Raw genomic sequence first — 20,779 nt, forward strand, 5'->3', positions numbered from 1 at the left:
TATGATCACACCAAGCCACTGTTATGATCAACCACACCACTGTTACAATTAACCATGCCAATGTTAAAGTGAAGCTCTTGACCTGTAACTGCAAGCATTGTGCTACTCCCACATGATGTCCTGATTAGATAAATGCATGTATGTGCAGATTTTCCTAATAAAGAAGAGTTTTATAAGTACTCATAAGATTTAATTCAAGGACTTTAAATGGCGTGGGCTAACCAACATACACACATAGTGCTTGTACATGTTACAAATGACGTCTGCATGCGAAGGATAATACAACAATTATAACATACTGAAAAAACATATAAATAGGTTTTATTATCTGCATTGTAGTTTGGGCACAAGATTTATTATTGTTTACTTGATCGTTTTCCGTTCCCTGTAAATATTGGCCAATGATAGCGCTTGTGCATCAGGGGGCGGAGCTACGCTGAATCGTAACAATTAACCAGGTGCTGGTACGTGCGCGGGCTGGTAAGTTAAGAAAAAATAAACTTTTTAAAAACTGTTTTTTTTTTCTTTCTATCTCTTAGAATATTTCGGTTAATTACATACCGGCTTGTTATGGTCAGCCAGCTTAAATAACTGTGGGATAGTGTGGATATTTTCCGTAGACGTGTTGTGTAACGCTAGTAATAATACAATTCGCTTTCTAGTAGCTATGGTAGCTAAACTAGGAGGACATTTTAGAAGATATGCGGTGTGTCTGTTAGCTTAAATAGAGCCACACTAAAGACATTTGTAACACATCTGCTAATATCGGTGTTTAATGCTTAGTTCTAATGAGTTTTTAAAGTTTGTACTTGTAATAATCACAATTATAGGGGTTACTTAGTTATTTAAGAGTTATTTAGTTAACCCTAACAAAGAGTCGTACTAGCAATAGTATGACGTTAAGCTTTAATCATTTAAAACTGAATGGTTACAAACCCCAAATATTTAGGCAAATTTTTAACACGTTTTTTTTTTTTCTAACTTTACCTACAATTTAGCTGTTTACAACTCGATGTAGCCTCCCCAACCTCATCGTCCTGCAATAGCTGGAGTATTGTTTTTATCCTAGCCATTAGTCCACTAGTCCTTGTAGTTTTAACCACTTTAGTAAACCTTGTCAAATGTTTACAATACAATAAAAGCGTTTATATTGTATGTCGGGTAAAAGAAACGACACCTACTGTTCTGTTTAAGGCAAAGAATTACTGTAAAAACAAAACAAAAAGCTCTGGAAAAGAGTTTTGTAGATGAAAGGATGAATACTTTTTGTGGGGGGGAAAAAAAAAAGAAGAAACCAGTTAAATTAGCTGTTCTTTATTATGAGAGAAATGTTTCCATTCACATGTCAGAAATATGTTTACATCACATTATTGTTGTTGTTTTTGCAATACACTATGTATCGCAACATTTAGGCATTTCTAACAAAGTGAACTAGGAGGACATTTTAGAAGATATGCGGTGTGTCTGTTAGCTTAAATAGAGCCACACGAAAGAGATTTGTAACACATCTGCCCAGGGCACCATGCATACACACACCCACACACACATTAACACACTCATCTACAAGTAGGTTCACTATAGAGTTGCTAATCCAGTCTTATTGGGAGGAAGGTGGGGAAAAAGGAGAACCTGAAGCAAACCCATGCAAACACAAGGAGAACAAGTGCAATTCTGAGGTGCTTTCAACAAGCTGTGCTTATAACAGTAAATACAGTTGATTTGCTTTAAAAGTGATCAACTGTATATAAGAAAAGCACTTTTTATGTAATTTAACACCATCATATCAACCAAATATAAGTCACAGTTCATAGAATGATAACACTCACCATTTCAGTTTAGAAGTTTTTAAGTATTCTTCTTTTAAACTGCTACTAGTATCTAATTTATTTTCTATGATGGTAGTTTTTACTGATGATTTTCAGTAGTTTAAAATGTCATTGTTATATTTTTGTGTTTAAAAATATTCAGTAAATTAATTTATCCCTTTTTCAGTAAATGTAATACAGAGCCTACTAATCATGTTAACACTACAGTTCTTTATGTCTGTTACAATATGGTAACCGCATGCACATGGTATGGAATGTCCCTCAGGTTATGGAAAGATGGTGCGGAGTGTGACGCATGTATTAGAAGCCAAAGATAGTGATGCTGAGGTGCTGGCCTGGCTCAATCACACGTTGCAGTCTGGATTCAACACTGTGGAGCAAACATGCTCAGGTATTTAACTCACTGTTCACACAAACATTTCATTTACCCCAGATCATGGGGTTGCACATTGCTTATATACAGATTTGCAACTGCATCAGTAACGATCAGTGATATTTAGTTTTGCTCAGGCTGAAAGCAGGTTGTAACTCAAGACACTATGTGAAACAATATATAAATGAATAACTGTACTTTTTCATATGGCAGTTTTATTAAAGTTTGAAAGTTTTATTTAACTTTTTTAAATGGTCTGGTCCGTTATCCTTCCTCCTTTTCTTCTTAGTAACACTGGAGTTTGTAAAAGTTCTCGAAAATCTGTTGATGCTCAAAAAAAAGCAAAACCGCAAGATAAAATAACTATTCATAATAATCTTCTTCTATTATCAAATTTTGTTTCACTGAGCTTATAATGTACGTTGTATAGACAAATATTTGTGGATACCTGACAATCATTCCCATATGTACTTTACATTCCATGTCAGATTTAGTTCCCCTTTACTATTATTATATACTCTACTTTTGGAAGGCTTTCCACTAAATTTTGGAACATGGCTGTGGGGGTTTTATACTCATTCATCCTCTAGTGAGGTTAGTCTGATTTTGGCTTAGGAGGCCTGGGATGCAATCCGTGATCCAGTTCATCCCAAAGATGCTCAGTGGGGTTGAGGTTAGGGCTGTGTGCAGACCAAGCTTGAGCCTCTTCACGCAACTAAAGGGAAAAAATTGTGTGCTTTCAACTATGTGCATATATGGGTGTGACGGTCAGGTGTTCAAAAGCTATTGGTCATATAGTGTATAAAGGTGATAAATCAGTGAGGGGCTTTTTTTCCCCTTCATGTGGTGTTTTCCAGGTGCTGCCTTCTGCCAGTTAATGGACGTGCTTTACCCTGGCTGTATTGACTTACAAAATGTAAAGTTCAGAATAGAGGATAAAATGGATATATTCAATAATTACAAGATACTTGAAGGTACCTTCATCAAGACTTCCATCAATAAAGTAAGTTTTAGTAACAAGTTATCTCATATGACTCATCATGTAGCACATGTCCCACATGAAAATACAGGAATACAAAACCATAAAATGGAGCAAGGACGTCCTAAAGAGAAGACCAAGTGTGCCAGAAAATATCAGGTCGTTGATGGTCATGTGTACGTTGTTCTAATGGCAAAAGAATAGTAGCCTAACTCATCCACATTTTGACAGATGGTACCTGAGATGTAGATCATAGCAACAGTATACATTATTTTCAGCCAGAATAAAAAAATAAAATAAAATTCAGTACACACTTATCATCACTGTCAAGATTTACCTTAACAGTACATTTCAGAAAATATACAATTAAAGACATGATGAAAGTTTTTACAATTAGCTTTTGTATATTGTTGTGGTATTTGAGGCATGCAAATGAAATTGAAAGACTAGACATGCCCATGGAAGCAGAAGTTGATGGATAATAGTGATGCTCCGATTGATCGGCCACCGATCATGATCGGCCAATATTGGCTAAAAATCGGCGAACCCCAAAAGCGCCGATCAAAAAAGCCGATCACATGACGTAAATTACTCGCACGACTTTTTCACACGTGCATGTACTGCACACAGGTAAACAACAGCAGAGCGGAGCTTACCAGTGGCAACATGAATTCTCCCATCTGGAAGTTTTTCAAAGTGTCCGATAAAGACGTAAAGTTAGCCGTTTGCAATGTATGTCGTGATGAAATCGAGGTGGAAGCAAGCAACGGCATTTTAATACCACTAACATGATTAGGCATCTTAGAACACGCCATACAACTGAATATGCTGAGTATGAGAAACTAAACCAGCCGAAGCCAACAACATCCCCATCCCTCAACCAGCCGACTGTGAGTGATGCATTTAAACTAGTAGTGATGTGAGTGTGAGTGATGCCTTTTATGATTGAGACCTGAAGGATTTTGTACTCTGTGTTAGTAGGCCGAGGCCCAGCATGTTTTGGTTTGAAACATTTTGTGGCCAATTGTTTTAATTTTAATATATTAAAAATTTTATTTACATTTTATTTACATTTTACAAGTAGCCTGGGCCTATGTAACCTCATACCATCCCAAGTTCATCTGGTTGGTAACTATCTGCTTGGCCTCCATGTTTCTCTGCCTTGTTATTTAGAAAGGATGGCATTGGCTTACAGTAGCTTTCATTATTTTATTTTTTGGCTCTGATGTAGTTGGTTCGTCATCTACATCAGACGTTCATAATAATAACAGGAAAAAAAACACTTGCCATAGTTTTGTCCTTTGTGGCAGTAGCCAGTTTTGGTGTAACAAGTTTTACATTTTGCTGCCAATTATAAAATGTAATCAGTGTATTAAGAGGCTACATCCCACTAAGCTGATCTGATGTGTGTTGGTCTGCCTGACCCCTCTTTGTTTGGAATAATTTTAAGTTACTCTGCCTTATTTTGGAAAGATGGCCTACAGTAGCCTTAAGTTCTCATTTTCTAAAATAAACACTTGGTGGTTCTTCAAGGTCTTGACTGTAGCCTATTTTTACAGTTATTAACAATACAGTTAATTTAGAGTTTATTCCATTTCTAAAAATGGTGCAAACTCTGCTAGATTATAGATAAAAGATTCCCATTCCCCTGCCATTCTGTGATCGGCAATCGGCAGATCATGATCTTGGTAATCGGTGATCGGCCCCAAAAATGCTGATAATATTTACTATGATTACTATGATGTGTGGTTACAACAGTGTGACTATAACATCTTTAAAGGTGATGTCTGAAGGTGTGCTGTGGTATCTGGCACCAAGACTTTGGCAGCAGATCCTTTAAGCAGAGATGGGGGACTCAAGTCAAACATTTGAGACTTGCTTGACTAATATTAAAAAATGACTCGACTTGACTTTGACTTGACATTCAAGACTTGAGACTTACTTGTGACTTGAGTTAAATGACTCGAAATAACTTTGTTTGTTTTTTAAATCTGTTTTTGAACGCACACAAGAGTGTAATCTAATCACGTGACGCAGCAGGCAAGCAGAGGGAGCGCGCGCACTAACTAATAAACCTTAACAGTCGTGACGAAACATGGAAGGCGTGACACCAAAAATAATTAAGTTCGGGTACCGGGATTTTGTGCAAGATGAGAAGAGAAGAACAGCAGTAAGCGACCACCGCTCACAATTGAGTGACAAAGTTCTATCAAACTTAATTTTTTGCAAGTGCAATGTAGTGTAAATGGTTGGTCACTGTTTATGTGGAAATGTCAGCTTTTTTGCAGTAGCACTTATAATTGGTCTTCAGTGTTAGGCTTTGAGTGAAAAGCGTATGGATCGTTTATGGGGATGAAAATATATATAAAAACCCTAAATATAAATATAAAAATAAAAAAACCTTAGAGTTGCAAGCACAGCCATATTCTTGTCTCACATGCACACGCACTCACATTCAATTTAAAGGGATAGGTCACCCAAAAATGAAAATTCTGTCATCATTTTCTCACCCTCATAATGTTACAAACCTGTATACATTTCTTTGTTTTGATGAACATGGAGGAAGATATTTTAAGGAATGTTTGTAACCAAACCATTCAATAGCCCCATTCACTTCCATAGTGGGGAAAAAAGAATACTATGGAAGTGAATGGGGCTCATGAATGGTTTGGTTACAAACATTCCTCAAAATATCTACGTGTGTTCATCAAAACAAAGAAATTTATACAGGTTTGTAACATCATGAGGGTGAGAAAATGATGAAAGAATTTTAATTTTTAGGTGAACTATCCCTTTAATATTAATAATTAATACATTACACTCACCCCAATCATCTCTCTCTCTCTCTCTCTCTCTCTCTCTCTCTCTCTCTCTCTCTCTCTCTCCCCCTCTCTCTCTCTCTCTCTCTCGCTCGCTCTCTCCATTAGTTAATTCACTTCAAGGTTTGTGTGATTCAATAATTTACATTTTTTGATTGACATGATTGATTGTTGTTGTTATTCTGTTGTTAAAAAGGAAGGCTCTAATTTAAGGATGTGTTCATGTCCCATTAAAAGGGAATGCCTGCTCAAAAAATGCCATTTGGTTGCTATGGTCATCTGCCATGTTTGAGGCATATTGAAACTTTTCATGCTTTTATGTTGGCCTTATTTCAGTTACATTTACATCTTAGGTTTTGTTGTTTTGATTTTTATTCATTTTTAGATTTTTATTCTATTCACAACTCTTTCAACTCTTGCAACTTTTTTTGTTGCAAATAAAACTCTCATAGAGTTTTAAATACTGTATATACCATAAATACTGTAGATTTAACTTTGTTTAATATATACATTTAGTTAAATCATCAAACATCTGTATGACTTGCCAGTGACTTGCTTGACTCAAGCTATGACTTGACTTGAATTGCTTGACATAAAGCAGTGACTTGACTTGACTTGACTCTCACAAAAAATGACTCGGACTTGCTTGAGACTTGAAGGTTAAGACTTGAGACTTACTTGAGACTTGTACATGTGTGACTTACTCCCACCTCTGCCTTTAAGTCTTGTAATTTACAAGGTGAGGCTTCCATGCTTTGGACTTGCTTGTCCACTACATGCAACATAAGCTCACTCGATTTGAGGTCTGGGGCATTTGGAGGCCATGTCAACACCTTGAACTCCTTGTCATGTTCAGCCCCAAGGGGTGGGTTTATTACCACATTGGTGAGCCTTAGGTGCCCATGATATTGTTGCTAATTTACCGGATGTCCTCCCTTTTTGGTTGTTGCTATCCAGTGCATGTTGGAAACATCTTATAAGACCGGCTGTTTTGGAGATACTCTGACCCAGTTGTCTAGCCATCACAATCTGGCCCTCATCACAGTTGCTCGCATCGTTACATCAACTTTGAGACCTTATGGTTCACTTGCTACCTTATAAATCACACCCCTTGACAGGTTCCATTGTATCACAATAAAGAATCAATGTTCTCTTCACCTGACAGTGGACTTAGTAATCTGTGTAAAACAGGGTTTTCATGAATATCTGCATGAGCTAGGAATTTTGTCATATTTTTGTGTCAGTTTATGTGTTTAATGTATGTAAAATATTTCATACATTCCTAGAAAAGGAAGTGCATGGAGTATTTTGTCCACTGTTCTGAAATGTTCCAATCTGAAAATTTATTTATTCATATTTTTTCCTACAGACATTGGAGATTGAAAAGTTGGTCAACGGCAATTCCACAGATGCCTTAAATCTACTGAGGTGGTTCAAAGTGTTTTTTGAACACAATTTTTCAGGACGTAGTTACAATCCTATAGAGGCTCGAGGTGGAAAAATTCTGGAACCCTGTGTCCCTAAGAAACCAAACTCTCTTGTGCAGCTGGACAATTGTGAGACTTTGCACTTCCTTTCCATTTTTCTTGTAATGTTACAAAATCTCAAGTTGCATAACACATCTGGTCATTTCTCATGCATTATATTTCTTTGCAGCAGCACTTCCAGGCAGGATTAGTGAAAATGCTGACATGGAGAGAAAAGTTCCGGATTCTTTTTACTCCAGCCGGGTGTTGTGTTTTATCAGGAAATACTGTCCATCTGTCTCAGCCAGCACTGACCCATATATTACATGTTGCAAAGCCAAGCAAGTGCTGGGTCTAAAATACCCAAAAGACATTGCAGCTTTTTGTAAGCAGGCCCCTTACTGTCTGTATGTGTACCATGAAGGGGAGAAATCATACGTGGTCTTGATTGGGTATTTCGACCAGACTGCTGGAGAGACCAAAGTGAGGCTGCTTGATGTTATTGAGGAGACACGTGCTGCCTTAATGACCTGTCTTGTGGAGACTCTTAAAAAGTTTGAGATCAGTCCAGCCAACCTTGCAACATTTTATTCCAATGCACCTAATCTTACAGAGTTGATTTCAGGCCTGAAAGCATTGAATCCAGGCACTATTTTTCTGTGCAGCCTTACAAATGTTCTAGAACAAGCATGTCATGGAGGAATTACAGCAATGGAGCTTTCAGAACAGATCCAGGATCTGATTAAGGAAGTCCACCGACACTACCCTTCCCTACCAGACTTTCTAAAGGAACAGCTTAATAATATGGCAGACTTCAGTCTCACCCCTTCTTTGATGTCTCATTGTCTCAGCCTCAGAACAACAATTTATGGAATGACCCTAGCGTGGTCAGACTTGCTGCAATACTTTAATTCCGAAAGTGCCAAGAGTGAAATAAATAAGCATATTTGTTCCCTCTTGAGTGATGAGACATTAAGGCTAAGTTTTCTGTTTCTGAGCCATGCCTTGCAGCCTCTCTGCCGATTTCAGGAGAGCTTGGAATGTGGTAAAGATGTGAGAACATTGCTCCAAGATGCCTGGAGTTTAGTTCATATTTACACATGTAGCTTTCTCACTCCTAAAGCTGTGGAACGCTTCCTCAGGAGAGGTAACTTGGGATCCCATCTACCAAGAGACAAGGTGAAGGTTGGTGAAGAGGTGATGGGATACCTAAGTCAAAATAACACCGAGCTAACTGGTGCCAGAGAACTCTTCTACAAGCGTGCTGTTTCATTCTACACAGCAGTCAGTTGCAGTATTTTTAAGAATTTACCCATTCCTGATGCTGCTCTGAGAACTATAGACACTCTCTTAAGCCCAGAAGGCAAGCTGGAAGTCACCGCAAAGGCTGTGTCTGATTTAGCTGTCCACTTTGGTCTTTGTGCTTGTGGAGAAGATGTCAGTTTGTTAACTGATGAGTTTCTTGAATATCAGTTTGCTGAACAGGAAGATGTACTCGTAGGTTCAGCTGTACAGACACTGGAACACTACTGGAAGTCTGAGCTGAGGATTATGGGAAAGATATCTCTCTTTCGAAAGCTGATCTTATGCCTGTTGGCCTTGCCTAAGACACTGAGAATGGAAAGGATTTTTGCACAAGTGAGTGAACATAGAAAGAACAGGTTTTTATGGACTACATCCAAGTTTATCTTGGTACATCCTGTTGATTTGTGAGATATATGGCATGATATTGTAGAACAAAATAGAAATATTATATGCTGTGTTGTTCCATCATTTCCACAGCAAAATGTCTTTCATTAATGTCTTTTAAACTTTTAAATCTATCCTGTAACTTTTTTATCTTAAATCTTATTTCAAATATGTATTAACAACAGTGAAGTAGCATAAAAATATTTCTTGTAGTTGTAGGAATTCTGTAGTTCTGATTGTTAAGGATGCCACTGCCTACTGATTAATATGAATACTGAAAGATTTAATTCTGATTCCATGTGAATTGCCTTCCTCTTATGCCCCTTTTCCACCAAGGCCGTTTGAGTGCTGGTTCAGAGCCAGTGCCTAGTTTAAAATCAGTTCTTTCTTTTTCGACACCCAAAGCACCGGCACTAAACCAGGAAAAGTGCCTCTAAAGTAGCACCAAAACATTGCTGGTCTAGACTTAAGAACCGCTTGCGTCAGGGGCTGGGGGCGGGGCTACTGTTAGTGCCTTTGATAATGTAACTTAAGTATACCAATGTTTAATACACTTTTACTTTACTGCAATATGATCAATTTTCAGCACACATGATAGTAGGTAGCTACATGCTAAGGTTAACTTTTTTCTGAGTTAATGATAAAATAACATTATGTACTTTCCGTTATTCTCGATTGCAACCTCCGTTTATACAAAATACATTGAGCTGCGCGTACACGTTGGATTTGCCGCGTTTGGATGCCAACGTAGGTTCGCAAAGGCATGAGCATTAACAATAAAGCAACATCCGCCATTGTTGATGATGTTTGTGTTTGCCGCTGCTACACTCACGTTGCTGAGAAAGATAAGACGTATACAGTGAGTATACAGACTTGGCTCTGGCACATGGAAAGTCAAACTGGTTCTTAGAAGGCTCGCCAGTGGAACCAACTTCGAACCAGCATTAGCTCTGAACCAGCACCCGGTTCTTTCTGGTGGAAAGGGGGCATAGTAGCAATAGTAACTGTTTTTAAATGTATTTAATTAATCAGATATTGTGCACCTATAATTTACATCCTGGCCAAGAGTATATGTTCTGAAGGAACATTGCCTGTTTCTGTATGATCTCAGATGTTTGAGGGTGCCGATCACTGCACAGATAGTGATGAGAGAGAGGAAAAAATGGAGTGTTCTGATGCCATAGACATGGTACATGATAATGATGATGGGGATGTTACAGACACCAGCTCTTACAAAAGTGCCCCTTCTCACCCCCCTAGCCCCGAGACTCAAGAGTGTTCAACATTAGGTAGTTATTACTTCCATGTATTCACATCTGGATGAGTGTGTGAATGTGTGTGACTGTGGTTCTGACCAGGATAAAGCCATTGCTAAAGATCAATGAACGATGATTGTTGATGCTAAATCAAACTACATAATTTAATCTGAGACTTGTTCTGATACTCAGAGGTTATTGATCTGACTGAAGAAGAGGATGATATTTTAATGGTGATGAATGCCAGCTCCTCTGGTCCAGACGTGGAAATTAAACAGGGAAACCCAGGTTAATAAAATCAATATTTTACCAAATAATTTCCCACATGTTTTAGAAGAGGTTCAGGAATTTATAACTTATTTTTGCTTTTTTTGTGGTTTAATTTGTCTACAGCGAAAGACATTTCAGTACCAATAATTATAGATGATGATGATGACATGGATGATGTGATGAGGACTAATACGTTGTATCCAGAGGTACTTTTATTATTATTTGTCTCTACTAAATACACAGTGCTAAATTAGTTTACTGGTTAAGTTGATATTTCATGATTTCTTTTCTTTTTCAGAAAAAACACAATAGTTCCTTAGCTCCTAATAATGAAATGGAGAATTCATACCAGGTAAACTGATAAAATCAAATTGTTGTGACTTTTTATTTTCAAACAAACCCAGGAATATTGCAGGGTGGTATATAGAACTTTTTTCTACAAACTACGTGTTTTGCCTTTGCTTTGTCTGCACCTGTAGGATGGGAAGCCATTCGCAGCAGGGGAGATGGTATGGGGACGGGTGAAAGGCTTTGTGCTGATTCCTGGGTTGGTGTACAGATGGACAGATGGAAAACCCAAACGACACATACGCAAGGTGGTGTGGTTTGGAGATGGTATTGTCTCTAAGGTAAGAGTGCAAACAGTTTGTTTGTTCTACATTAACTCTTTAAGGTGCTCAGGGTTGACGTGTTCTTTCCTTTCTTACGTTTGCAGGTTCATCCAGATGATCTGCTGCCTTACTTTGTATTTGCACAGTGTTTCTGCCCTGATTTCTTTGCTTTGGAGACGACGTACAAAGATGCCATCTTTCATTCTTTGCAGGTCAGATTCAGTCTATATGCTGCGTTTACACAGTCAGAGATTTATCTCTATGTATTGCTCACATGGATATATTCTGGTCATTGGTGGGTGTGTAATAGTATACTGACAGGCTCAGCAGCTACAGTTGTCTGTGAAACTAAAACGCACAGTGGGAGAAGAGATCATTTTGTCCCCTCTGTAGTCACCATTTTACTTTGCTTCTAATTTCAATAAGCTGACATTTTTCTTTATACCCTTTTATCATTGTCGTTTTTCTTTTTTGTTCTACATTGCCAACTCGCACTGAATATGATCAGTGTCCATCAGTGCTGATGTAAGCCCAGGATCAGCAATTTAGTCTACTAGAATATTTTCAGTGTTTGCTTATTGTCAGCTATGGCATAGTTGTAGAGTGCTTAGTATTACTGTTTGCATTGGCGCTAATTAGGGGGTTTAAATATTCTTCACCAGTATAAGAATTATAGGCTGTGGCCAGTAGCTGATAATTAAATTGTTAAAATGTCCTAGAACATATTAAAGTATTGGCATTATAAGGAAGTTAGCATGATTTAATGTAATTGAATTCACTGCCACAAAATTGTTTTAAAACTTGAACTTCACAGTCTATGTCTACATGTTGAGAGAAACACTGTGCGTCCTTTCTTCCTGTGTGGATGTAGGTGGCTGCTGAGCGTGCTGGAAAAGTCTTTTCTCTCAGGTCAGACTCTAAGGATGACCTGATTAAAGCAATGTTGGACTGGGCCATTGGAGGTTTTAAACCATCTGGACCAAATGGACTCAAACCACGATCAAGAGAAGATGGTATAGAAGTTCATTTAAAAAAAGAAAGATAAGCACTTCAACTTCCCAAAGTTGTGTCATATGAAGCTCTCAGGTTTGTTACACATACAGTGACCTGTTGTTTCTATTGTGTTAATTTTCAGAATGCCTTAAAATGTTGGATCAGAACTTGCAAAAATGTATTGAAATCCCTCAGACTAAAGAGCAATTAGTAAAGTTATACAACTTAAAAGAAGTGTCCGTATGCTTGAAGAGACTGTCTGTGAAACTGCAGAATGGCCGGTTGGTCCTGAAGGATAACAACCTGAGTAAAAAGCTTTCACATCCAAAATCAGAAAAGTCTTCCTTAAAAAAAGACAATCAGCCAGCTTCCAGTAAACAGAAAAGTGTTCCTAAGAATGAGGCAAGTACCAGAAGCTCGGCTGGTCAAGACAAGGAATACTATTACAGATGTACGTATATTTTAAATTTTATATAACAACACTAAGTGGTTTAGTCCTCTGAGTTTGTAAAAAAATGTTTTTGGCTTTTCTTTATAGATCAAATGGCACAGAAGGTTTTGGTGAAAGGGAAAAGTATTGAAGGTGAGAAAAGTGGTTGTTAAACATGATTGCACCATGATTATTGTAGCCCAGGTTTAGTTTTGTAACTTCCTTCTTATTTTGATTTCCTCAGATTTCTGCTTATCGTGTGGATCTGCACAAATCGAGATCTTCCATCCACTATTTGAAGGGAGTCTGTGCTTGAAATGCAAGGTACTTTTGAGAACAGCTGTTTTCCACAAACACCTTCTAACAAAATAAAGTTTACAGCATGGAAATGAGATGATGTAGCCTAACTGGAAATAATGTTACTTGATTTTGGTGGCTGAGTAGAAATTACATCATGGGAAATAAAAAGTAGACTTTCTCTTGATTCTATGTTTTAGTTATCAGGGGTTAAATAACAGTTGTGTGGTCCACCACAACTTAAATAAACAAGCAATTAACATGTAACAACAACAACAAAACATCTGGACCACTTCAGACCTCGAGCAAATGTTTAAATATTTTAAGTGAATTATGCAGGTAGGGGGTTTGTTATTTACATTCTGGTACATCTGTAGTACTGTTCTACTGATGACTAGTATTATACCTTTGTTTGTGTGTGTAGGATAATTTCACAGAGACATTATATCGATACGATGAAGATGGATATCAGTCATATTGCACTGTATGCTGTGCTGGGCAGGAAGTCATTCTGTGTGGACATCACAGCTGTTCCCGGTAAGTAAATTCGAACTAAATGATCATTCATTCATTCAGAGTTGAAACTAATGATTACCTCAAAGATGTTTATGCAGCAACACAGCCCAGTGCTTTCTGTTTCAATTGTACTCAAGGTGCACCTGAATTATGCTTCCATTTGAAAGTGTAGGATAATGGCTCATTTATAAATGCCAGGAAAATACCTGCCACTTGCAAGTCGTGCACATTGTTGGGTGGTGATGAATCTGTTTAACTTTATTTCCTTAAGTGAGGCCAAGGTATTGCCCGTTTGACCGAGTAGAAAAGAGACGCTGTCAAAAGCCCTATTCGGACGGGATTAGTTTTACGTGGGGACGTGGGGGTAAAGTAATTATTACCAGAGCTTCTCTGTGATTTTTGTCCCGTCCGAATGTGCCATCTCGGTAAATATTACGGACAATGTCAGTAAAGATTACGACGACTTTTACCTTCTGTAAAAAGGTCAGGAAAAATTACCTCAGGTAATACTAATCCTGTCCGAATAGACCCGCTGTAAATATGTACGGTAAAATTCCGTCATTTCCTGTTTAAAAGTAGTTTTTGGCGCGTTTTGCAAGCATGGAGGCGCCATGTTGTCTGTTTGTGGACGTGATAACAGGAAGCAACGTCATACGCACATGACGACAAGGAGGTTACTGTGGTTACCCCTCCCACTTCTGCTAGTTTTACTGAGATGTCTTGTCCTGTGCGAATTGGCCAATTAATATTACAGACGTCCTGAGGTAAAATTGCATTACTCCACGTCCCCACGTAAAACTAATCCCGTCCGAATAGGGCTAAAGCCTTTAACAGGAACATCTGTACAAGGAACATCTGTACAACATCTGTTTGCTAATGCAGTAATTAATGTGAGCAGTTCAATGAATATAATCATGAGACAGGTCAAAAGCTTCAGGTTCACGTAAAACATACAATAGGTGTTTCTGTGAATGTGGTGCAACGAATTGTTTTTATTCTCCTCTAATCAGCAAATATCAAGTTTAAATTCTGATGATGCAAAACTGCTCGTGCTGACCAGAGAAATAGGGTAGTCTCAATCTCATTTGTCACAATAACACTTGCCAGTCATTTACCTGATAATGTGTATGTCTCCTGTGTGCTGCCAAAACAGCTCTGGAGCTTTTGAGGGTGTGCTGTGGTATGTGGCATCAGATCATTTAAGCTGATTGTGTAAGATCCTGTGAGGTGCTGCCTCCGTGGATCAGACTTGTGTGTCCTGCACATCCTTCTGATGCTTGATCGGATTGAAATCTAAGGAATTAGTAGGCCAAGTCACCACCTTGAAATCTGTCATGATCCTCAGACTATACCTGAACAGTTTTTAAAGTGAGGCAGGACACGTTATTGTCCTCAGAGGCCTCTGCTGACATGTGAAAATGTTGTCATGAAGGGGTGTACTTGGCAGGTGCCATTTTAACAAGATAATTTATATACATCTCATCTCTTACTACTTCATCTTACTTCTCCCAAGTATGCTTCACTGCTCTGTGACAATGCATGTACAGCACAGTTTGGGTGGGGTGGGGAATGGCAGCTCCAAGCTCCAAGATTTGGGCCAATTTTGCCTTGTTGTTGCCTGCTGCCCCTAATTTGATGTGCAGCTAGGGTCCTCTTACTGTCCTGAGAGAGTGTACACACCAATTTTAGCATAGAGTCATATGTATTGCAGCATAAAATAAGGAAAATTGTAGCTTTACCAACTGAATTTTATACATTTCAAAAGAGAATTGACTATTTTTTTTTTCTTAAATATTGCCATTTCTCTTATTTAGACCAATTGCTTTATACTCAGCTTTACTCGTTTTGTCTTCTGTGTTTAGCTCCTACTGTGTTGACTGTTTGGATATCCTGATTGGTGAAGGCACATTTAATCAACTCAAAGACTTGGACCCTTGGATCTGTTACATGTGTGCACCAGAGAAAAGCTCTGGGGCTTTGAGACCAAGACATGATTGGAGTATTCGTGTCCAGGAATTCTTTGCCGCCAACAACAAAGCCATGGAATTTGTATGTGTTTTCTTATCATTCCTCAGAATCTTATGGTAATTTTAACACTACTGGTAAAAATAACACAGAGCTGGAAACTAATGTCTGTGTGAAATATAATAAATAAAAGCCGTGCTTTATGTTTGGTTCTGCACTGCTCTCCCCTAGTGTTTAAAATGAAGTATTAGTGTAAGTAGGTTTCTGGAGAAGAGTCTTCCAGACTCTGCTGAAATTTGAAAGTATAACTATTTGATACCATGATTTTGTCCTTACTGTCAGGAATTACATCGAGTTTACCCATCAATCCCCGCCAAACAGCGACGTCCAATCAGGGTCCTCTCCTTATTTGATGGTATCTCTACAGGTAAGTTGCAGACGGGTGCAAAGGGTTTATGTTCAGCTGAAGATTTTCCACAAGATGGAGCTGTTGGCACTATCTGTGTATGGGGCAGTGGTAGTACAGGATATCTATTGGAATGGTGATCATTTCCACTGGGATGGTAAACCTGTGCCTATTAACATCAGATCACTTTCTTACACATTTTGAAAGAATACTTAAAAGTTTTGTATATACATTTTTCTGCAACATTAAATATAATAGGGGGGCACGGTGGCTTAGTGGTTAGCACTTTCGCCTCACACCTCCAGGGTCGGTGGTTCGATTCCCGCCTCCGCCTTGTGTGTGTGGAGTTTGCATGTTCTCCCCGTGCCTCGGGGGTTTCCTCCGGGTACTCCGGTTTCCTCCCCCGGTCCAAAGACATGCATGGTAGGTTGATTGGCATCTCTGGAAAATTGTCCGTAGTGTGTGATTGTGTGAGTGAATGAGTGTGTGTGTGTGTGTGTGTGTGTGTGTGTGTGTGTGCGTGTGCGTGCCCTGTGATGGGTTGGCACTCCGTCCAGGGTGTATCCTGCCTTGATGCCCGATGACGCCTGGGATAGGCACAAGCTCCCCGTGACCCGAGATAGATCGGATAAGCGGTAGAAGATGAATGAATTAAATATAATAAGGAACTTTCATGTGCATTAGGACCAGCTATACATGGGTACAATGGAGCTTTATTGTCTTCTACTTTGAGTCCTCCACTGGTCCTTGTCTATGATGTGTGTGTGCATTTTAGGATACCTGGTACTAAAGGATCTGGGCTTCAAAGTGGAAGCATATGTTGCATCAGAAATAGATGAGGAGTCTATCACCATCTCAGTGGTGAACCATAGTGGAAAAATCACCCATGTGAACGACGTGCGTGGAATTACCCAGGAGCACGTATGTATATGGGTTTTCCACACTTTGTTTCTGTGTATTTCACTCAGTCGCTTTGGCCTTTTTTCTTTTTGTAACAGTAAAGGAAGTCAAAATATATTGTTGCTCTCATTTTGTGGATTGGGGATTTTGACTGAACTTTGAGACATTTTACTGTCAACTTGTTGCACTGTTTTTCAGATTGAAAAATGGGGTCCATTTGACCTTCTTATTGGTGGCAGCCCATGTAACGACTTGTCCATAGTAAATCCAGCACGGAAAGGCTTGTTTGGTATGACATTCTACTTGTTATTTGATGACCATAACTACTCGAGCAGGATTTAAAATGTTATCCTTTAAATGTGATGTGTAATAAATTAAGATTTTTATGGTTAATAATTAAGGGTAATCAAACACACATTAGCTTGTTAGTATCAGTTTGCATGTACTCAACAGCATACAGTTGTTGTTTTTATTCTCTACTTAGGCATTCACACGTTATCATCTTTTATTAATCATCACCACTAGCAGTATTATTTAACTTAGTCATAACCTATCCATCAAAATTAGCAAGCAGGGTAAAGTTTTTTTTTCTAAGGTAAATTGAAAAGGCTTTTGTGTTATACTCATGCAGTAGGTATTTCTTGAATACTGTATAATGTTATAATGAGCTCCCCCTCAAACGATAAAACCTCTCTTGCTTGCAGAGGGCACAGGACGGCTTTTCTTTGAGTATTACCGGCTGCTGAACATCATGAAGCCCAAGGACGATGACCCTCGACCGTTCTTCTGGCTTTTTGAGAACGTTGTATTCATGAACACCAGGGACAAAGCTGATATCTGCCGTTTCCTGGAAGTAAGGTTCTCCTAAGTGGCACTGAAAACCTTTCCACAAAACTAGTTTTACTAGAGAATTCACACTCCGTGAGGGGGCAGAGGTTTAATGTATCATGAGTGGATATTAACAGCATTTTACTTGCACAGTATATATTTAAGCAATCGATTACAGTGTGTTTATAGCTGACTGGACCTGAGAGGAACCATGGGCTAGATCTTCTGAAATAAAACTGTTTCAATTTGATGAGCAATTTGTCAGGAGAACATTTGGATTTCATCTACGACTCTATGAATTAATTTGATTTCATTGGGCACTTTGTGGAGTTGTCAAAAAGGTGAATTTGATGAGACAATCAATCAAAGTGGCCTCATCCCTGTGTAATCTCGAATAAAAACTTTTCAAAATCTTTTCAAAAGATTTAACATGAATTAACTCAGTTGCATGACTCAACAGTGCTGCAGCCATATAGGGTCAATACTGATTACATCAAGATTTCGCTGGTTAGCTTTACAGGCAACACACAGCTGAAATGCTTTATGATTTACTCTTTCCCGTATTGTCGATTATCCATTGCATTAGAATCTTTAAGGAACTTTATTTCTTTTAATTCTTTTGTTGTTCATGTGTTTGTTTTGTTCACAGTGTAACCCGGTGCTTGTTGATGCAGTTAAAGTGAGCCCAGCCCACAGAGCACGGTATTTCTGGGGTAATCTGCCAGGCATGAACAGGTGGGTATTTCATATCCACTCTCTCATCAGCTTTGCACCCTTTAATGAATAGACTCTTTATTGTCATGAAATAAAGTGTCAGTCCTTATGGTGCATAAAATGGTAAAAAAAGAAAAAAGTATACACAATATAAAAGACTATAAACATTAACATAATTTAACTACAACAGTTAAAGTAATGTTTAAATAATATAATGTAATAAAAGTTTGGTGTAGATAGAGCGAAAGCTTGCCGAGTTATAAACCTCAAAATTTTATAATGTGTGTCTATGGCAAAAAAGGCCACTTTGAGACGCGGTACCATGAGTACCGGAACTCCGATCGCAACAAACTTCAGACCAAGGTCTGCAACATACCCGATTTTGGTGCATGTGGCTCGGAAGTCCTAGGAGGCGTAGCAATTAATAAATCTTTGTCTAAGAAGAATAAGCAAAACAGAATCTTGGCTTTTATAAGCCAACATAACTATTTTGAAATGTTTCTCTGGATTCTGGATTTTTTTGTTATTCTGTCTCTCACTGTTACAATAATCCTACCATTAAAATTATAGACGGATCTTTTCTTTTTTTTTTCAGTGGGCCAACGTACAAAATCAGCATGGGATCGAATAACTTTTTCCTCACTGTATATCCCTTTAATTGAGTGTGTTTTGTAACTATTGTCTTATTCTTATCTAGACCAATCATCGCCTCCCAAAATGACAAACTGACCCTCCAGGAATGCCTTGAAGTTGGCCGCACTGCTAAGGTCTCATGCAGTTTTTATCTTAAGCATTTAGTACATGACACTGAAAATCTATGAGAATGTAACAGTGTAACAGTGTGAATATTCTCATTCTCTCTCTCTCTTTCTCTCTGCATCCATCTGTCTTATCTATCTCTCTCTCTGCATCTATATATATATACATATATACATATACACACACACACACACACACATATATATATATATATATATATATATATAAAAATCTGTTAGCATTTTTAAGCAATTAATTGGGCTGTTTAAGAAAATTTAGGTACGACTTGATGGACATGGAAATAGAAATGTAATAGTGCTACATATTTATCCTTTGTTAAAGCTGGACTAACTTACTGTGCTTATTAATTGCTTTTCCATGTGTGCACTCATATTAGTATGTCAAAGTAAGGACCATCACCACACGCACAAACTCCATTAAGCAGGGAAACAATGACCAGCATTTTCCCGTCTCCATGAATGGAAAGGACGACGGTTTATGGATCACAGAACTGGAGAAGTGAGTCACTTTTTGTATACATATGCGCGAATGAATTTATGTTAATATTAAACCCACAACTTCACCACTTTTTCTTCTTGCATTTGTGTCAGGATTTTTGGATTTCCAAAGCATTACACAGATGTGAAGAACATGAATCGCATACAGAGACAGAAGGTGTTGGGTAAATCTTGGAGTGTCCCAGTGATCAGGCATCTCTTTGCTCCACTGAAGGATTACTTTGCTTGTGAAGAAGTGCCCCTAAAATGAAGTTTTTACATGACCTTCTCGATCTCTTAATGTTATTTACTCTCAGGAATGTTTTAAGTAATTTTGCTTGCTCTTTTGTTGTTATTGTTTTTTTTTAAAGTGATTTATTAATTTTACTGAATGTATGGTTACCTCATGATGATTGCAGACATTATTAATCAAAGTATTCTAAATGTGATTGGGGAAGGTGGGTTTTAGTCAATAATTAAGGGTAACGTATTATCAGTAAACCTAATTCAGTTTTATAAGCTGTAACAATTATTGTTTCCAAGAATATTTACGGTTTCAAATACCCTTTTTATATTAAGTTGCCATCTTTTATTTTCTCTTTTTCTTTTCAAAAGTTCATGTACACACATTTGAGGTCATAAATGTTAGTTACTACATTTCAAAGTTTTATACTTGTGCTTCTCTTTGATGATGATGTGCCAGAAAGCATTATGCTTGCAAATTACCTGTAGCTTATAAATCACTCATTTTTATGTTTCCATGTCTGTATGTACATATTTTAATTACAGGTGGTCCAGTAAGATTTATTATAGGAGGTCATAAATTGTTTTACCTTTGGCACTACACACGTTCTATTTCAAACACGTTCTAAGTCTCATTATTGCTTGTCATTTGCAAAGATAACTGGGGAACAAATGTGAAAGATGCATTAAATTATGCTGTCTATCTGTGACCAAAAAAAAACTTTAATCAAACTTGTAATTAATTACTTAAGTAATAAACTTTGGGCATAGGGAACAGGTTTGGGCCTCTTGGTTCCCATGAATGTTAAGCCCATAGCATACATTAAAAACAAACAAATAAAAGTTTAGAGATGGTTGGTCATGGGGTGTAAATCTAGCCTCCTGAGCATGGTCAGTCATACACTAGTAATTAATGTAAACACTGAGTTATGTGTTTTCATG

At 38.0% G+C, this 20,779-nt stretch overlaps 1 protein-coding gene across 1 annotated transcript; it reads left to right on the forward strand.

Moving 5' to 3' along the window:
- The first annotated feature begins 299 nt into the window (after positions 1–299).
- On the forward strand, positions 300–20,066 carry LOC132862344 (uncharacterized). The gene is made up of 25 exons (XM_060894321.1): positions 300–480; positions 2,092–2,217; positions 3,057–3,202; positions 7,367–7,553; positions 7,654–9,101; positions 10,264–10,441; positions 10,601–10,696; positions 10,802–10,884; positions 10,977–11,030; positions 11,158–11,307; positions 11,394–11,501; positions 12,161–12,302; positions 12,425–12,733; positions 12,821–12,865; positions 12,957–13,036; positions 13,434–13,546; positions 15,388–15,574; positions 15,833–15,917; positions 16,672–16,817; positions 16,995–17,085; positions 17,501–17,649; positions 18,274–18,359; positions 19,036–19,105; positions 19,495–19,616; positions 19,709–20,066. Exons 2-25 carry the CDS (start codon positions 2,103–2,105, stop codon positions 19,863–19,865), a joined length of 4,347 nt encoding a protein of 1,448 aa, XP_060750304.1. The 5' UTR covers positions 300–480; positions 2,092–2,102; the 3' UTR covers positions 19,866–20,066.
- The last annotated feature ends 713 nt before the right edge of the window (positions 20,067–20,779 follow it).

The sequence above is a fragment of the Tachysurus vachellii genome, chromosome 19 (genome assembly GCF_030014155.1).
Source record: "Tachysurus vachellii isolate PV-2020 chromosome 19, HZAU_Pvac_v1, whole genome shotgun sequence".
Classification (NCBI taxonomy): domain Eukaryota; kingdom Metazoa; phylum Chordata; class Actinopteri; order Siluriformes; family Bagridae; genus Tachysurus; species Tachysurus vachellii.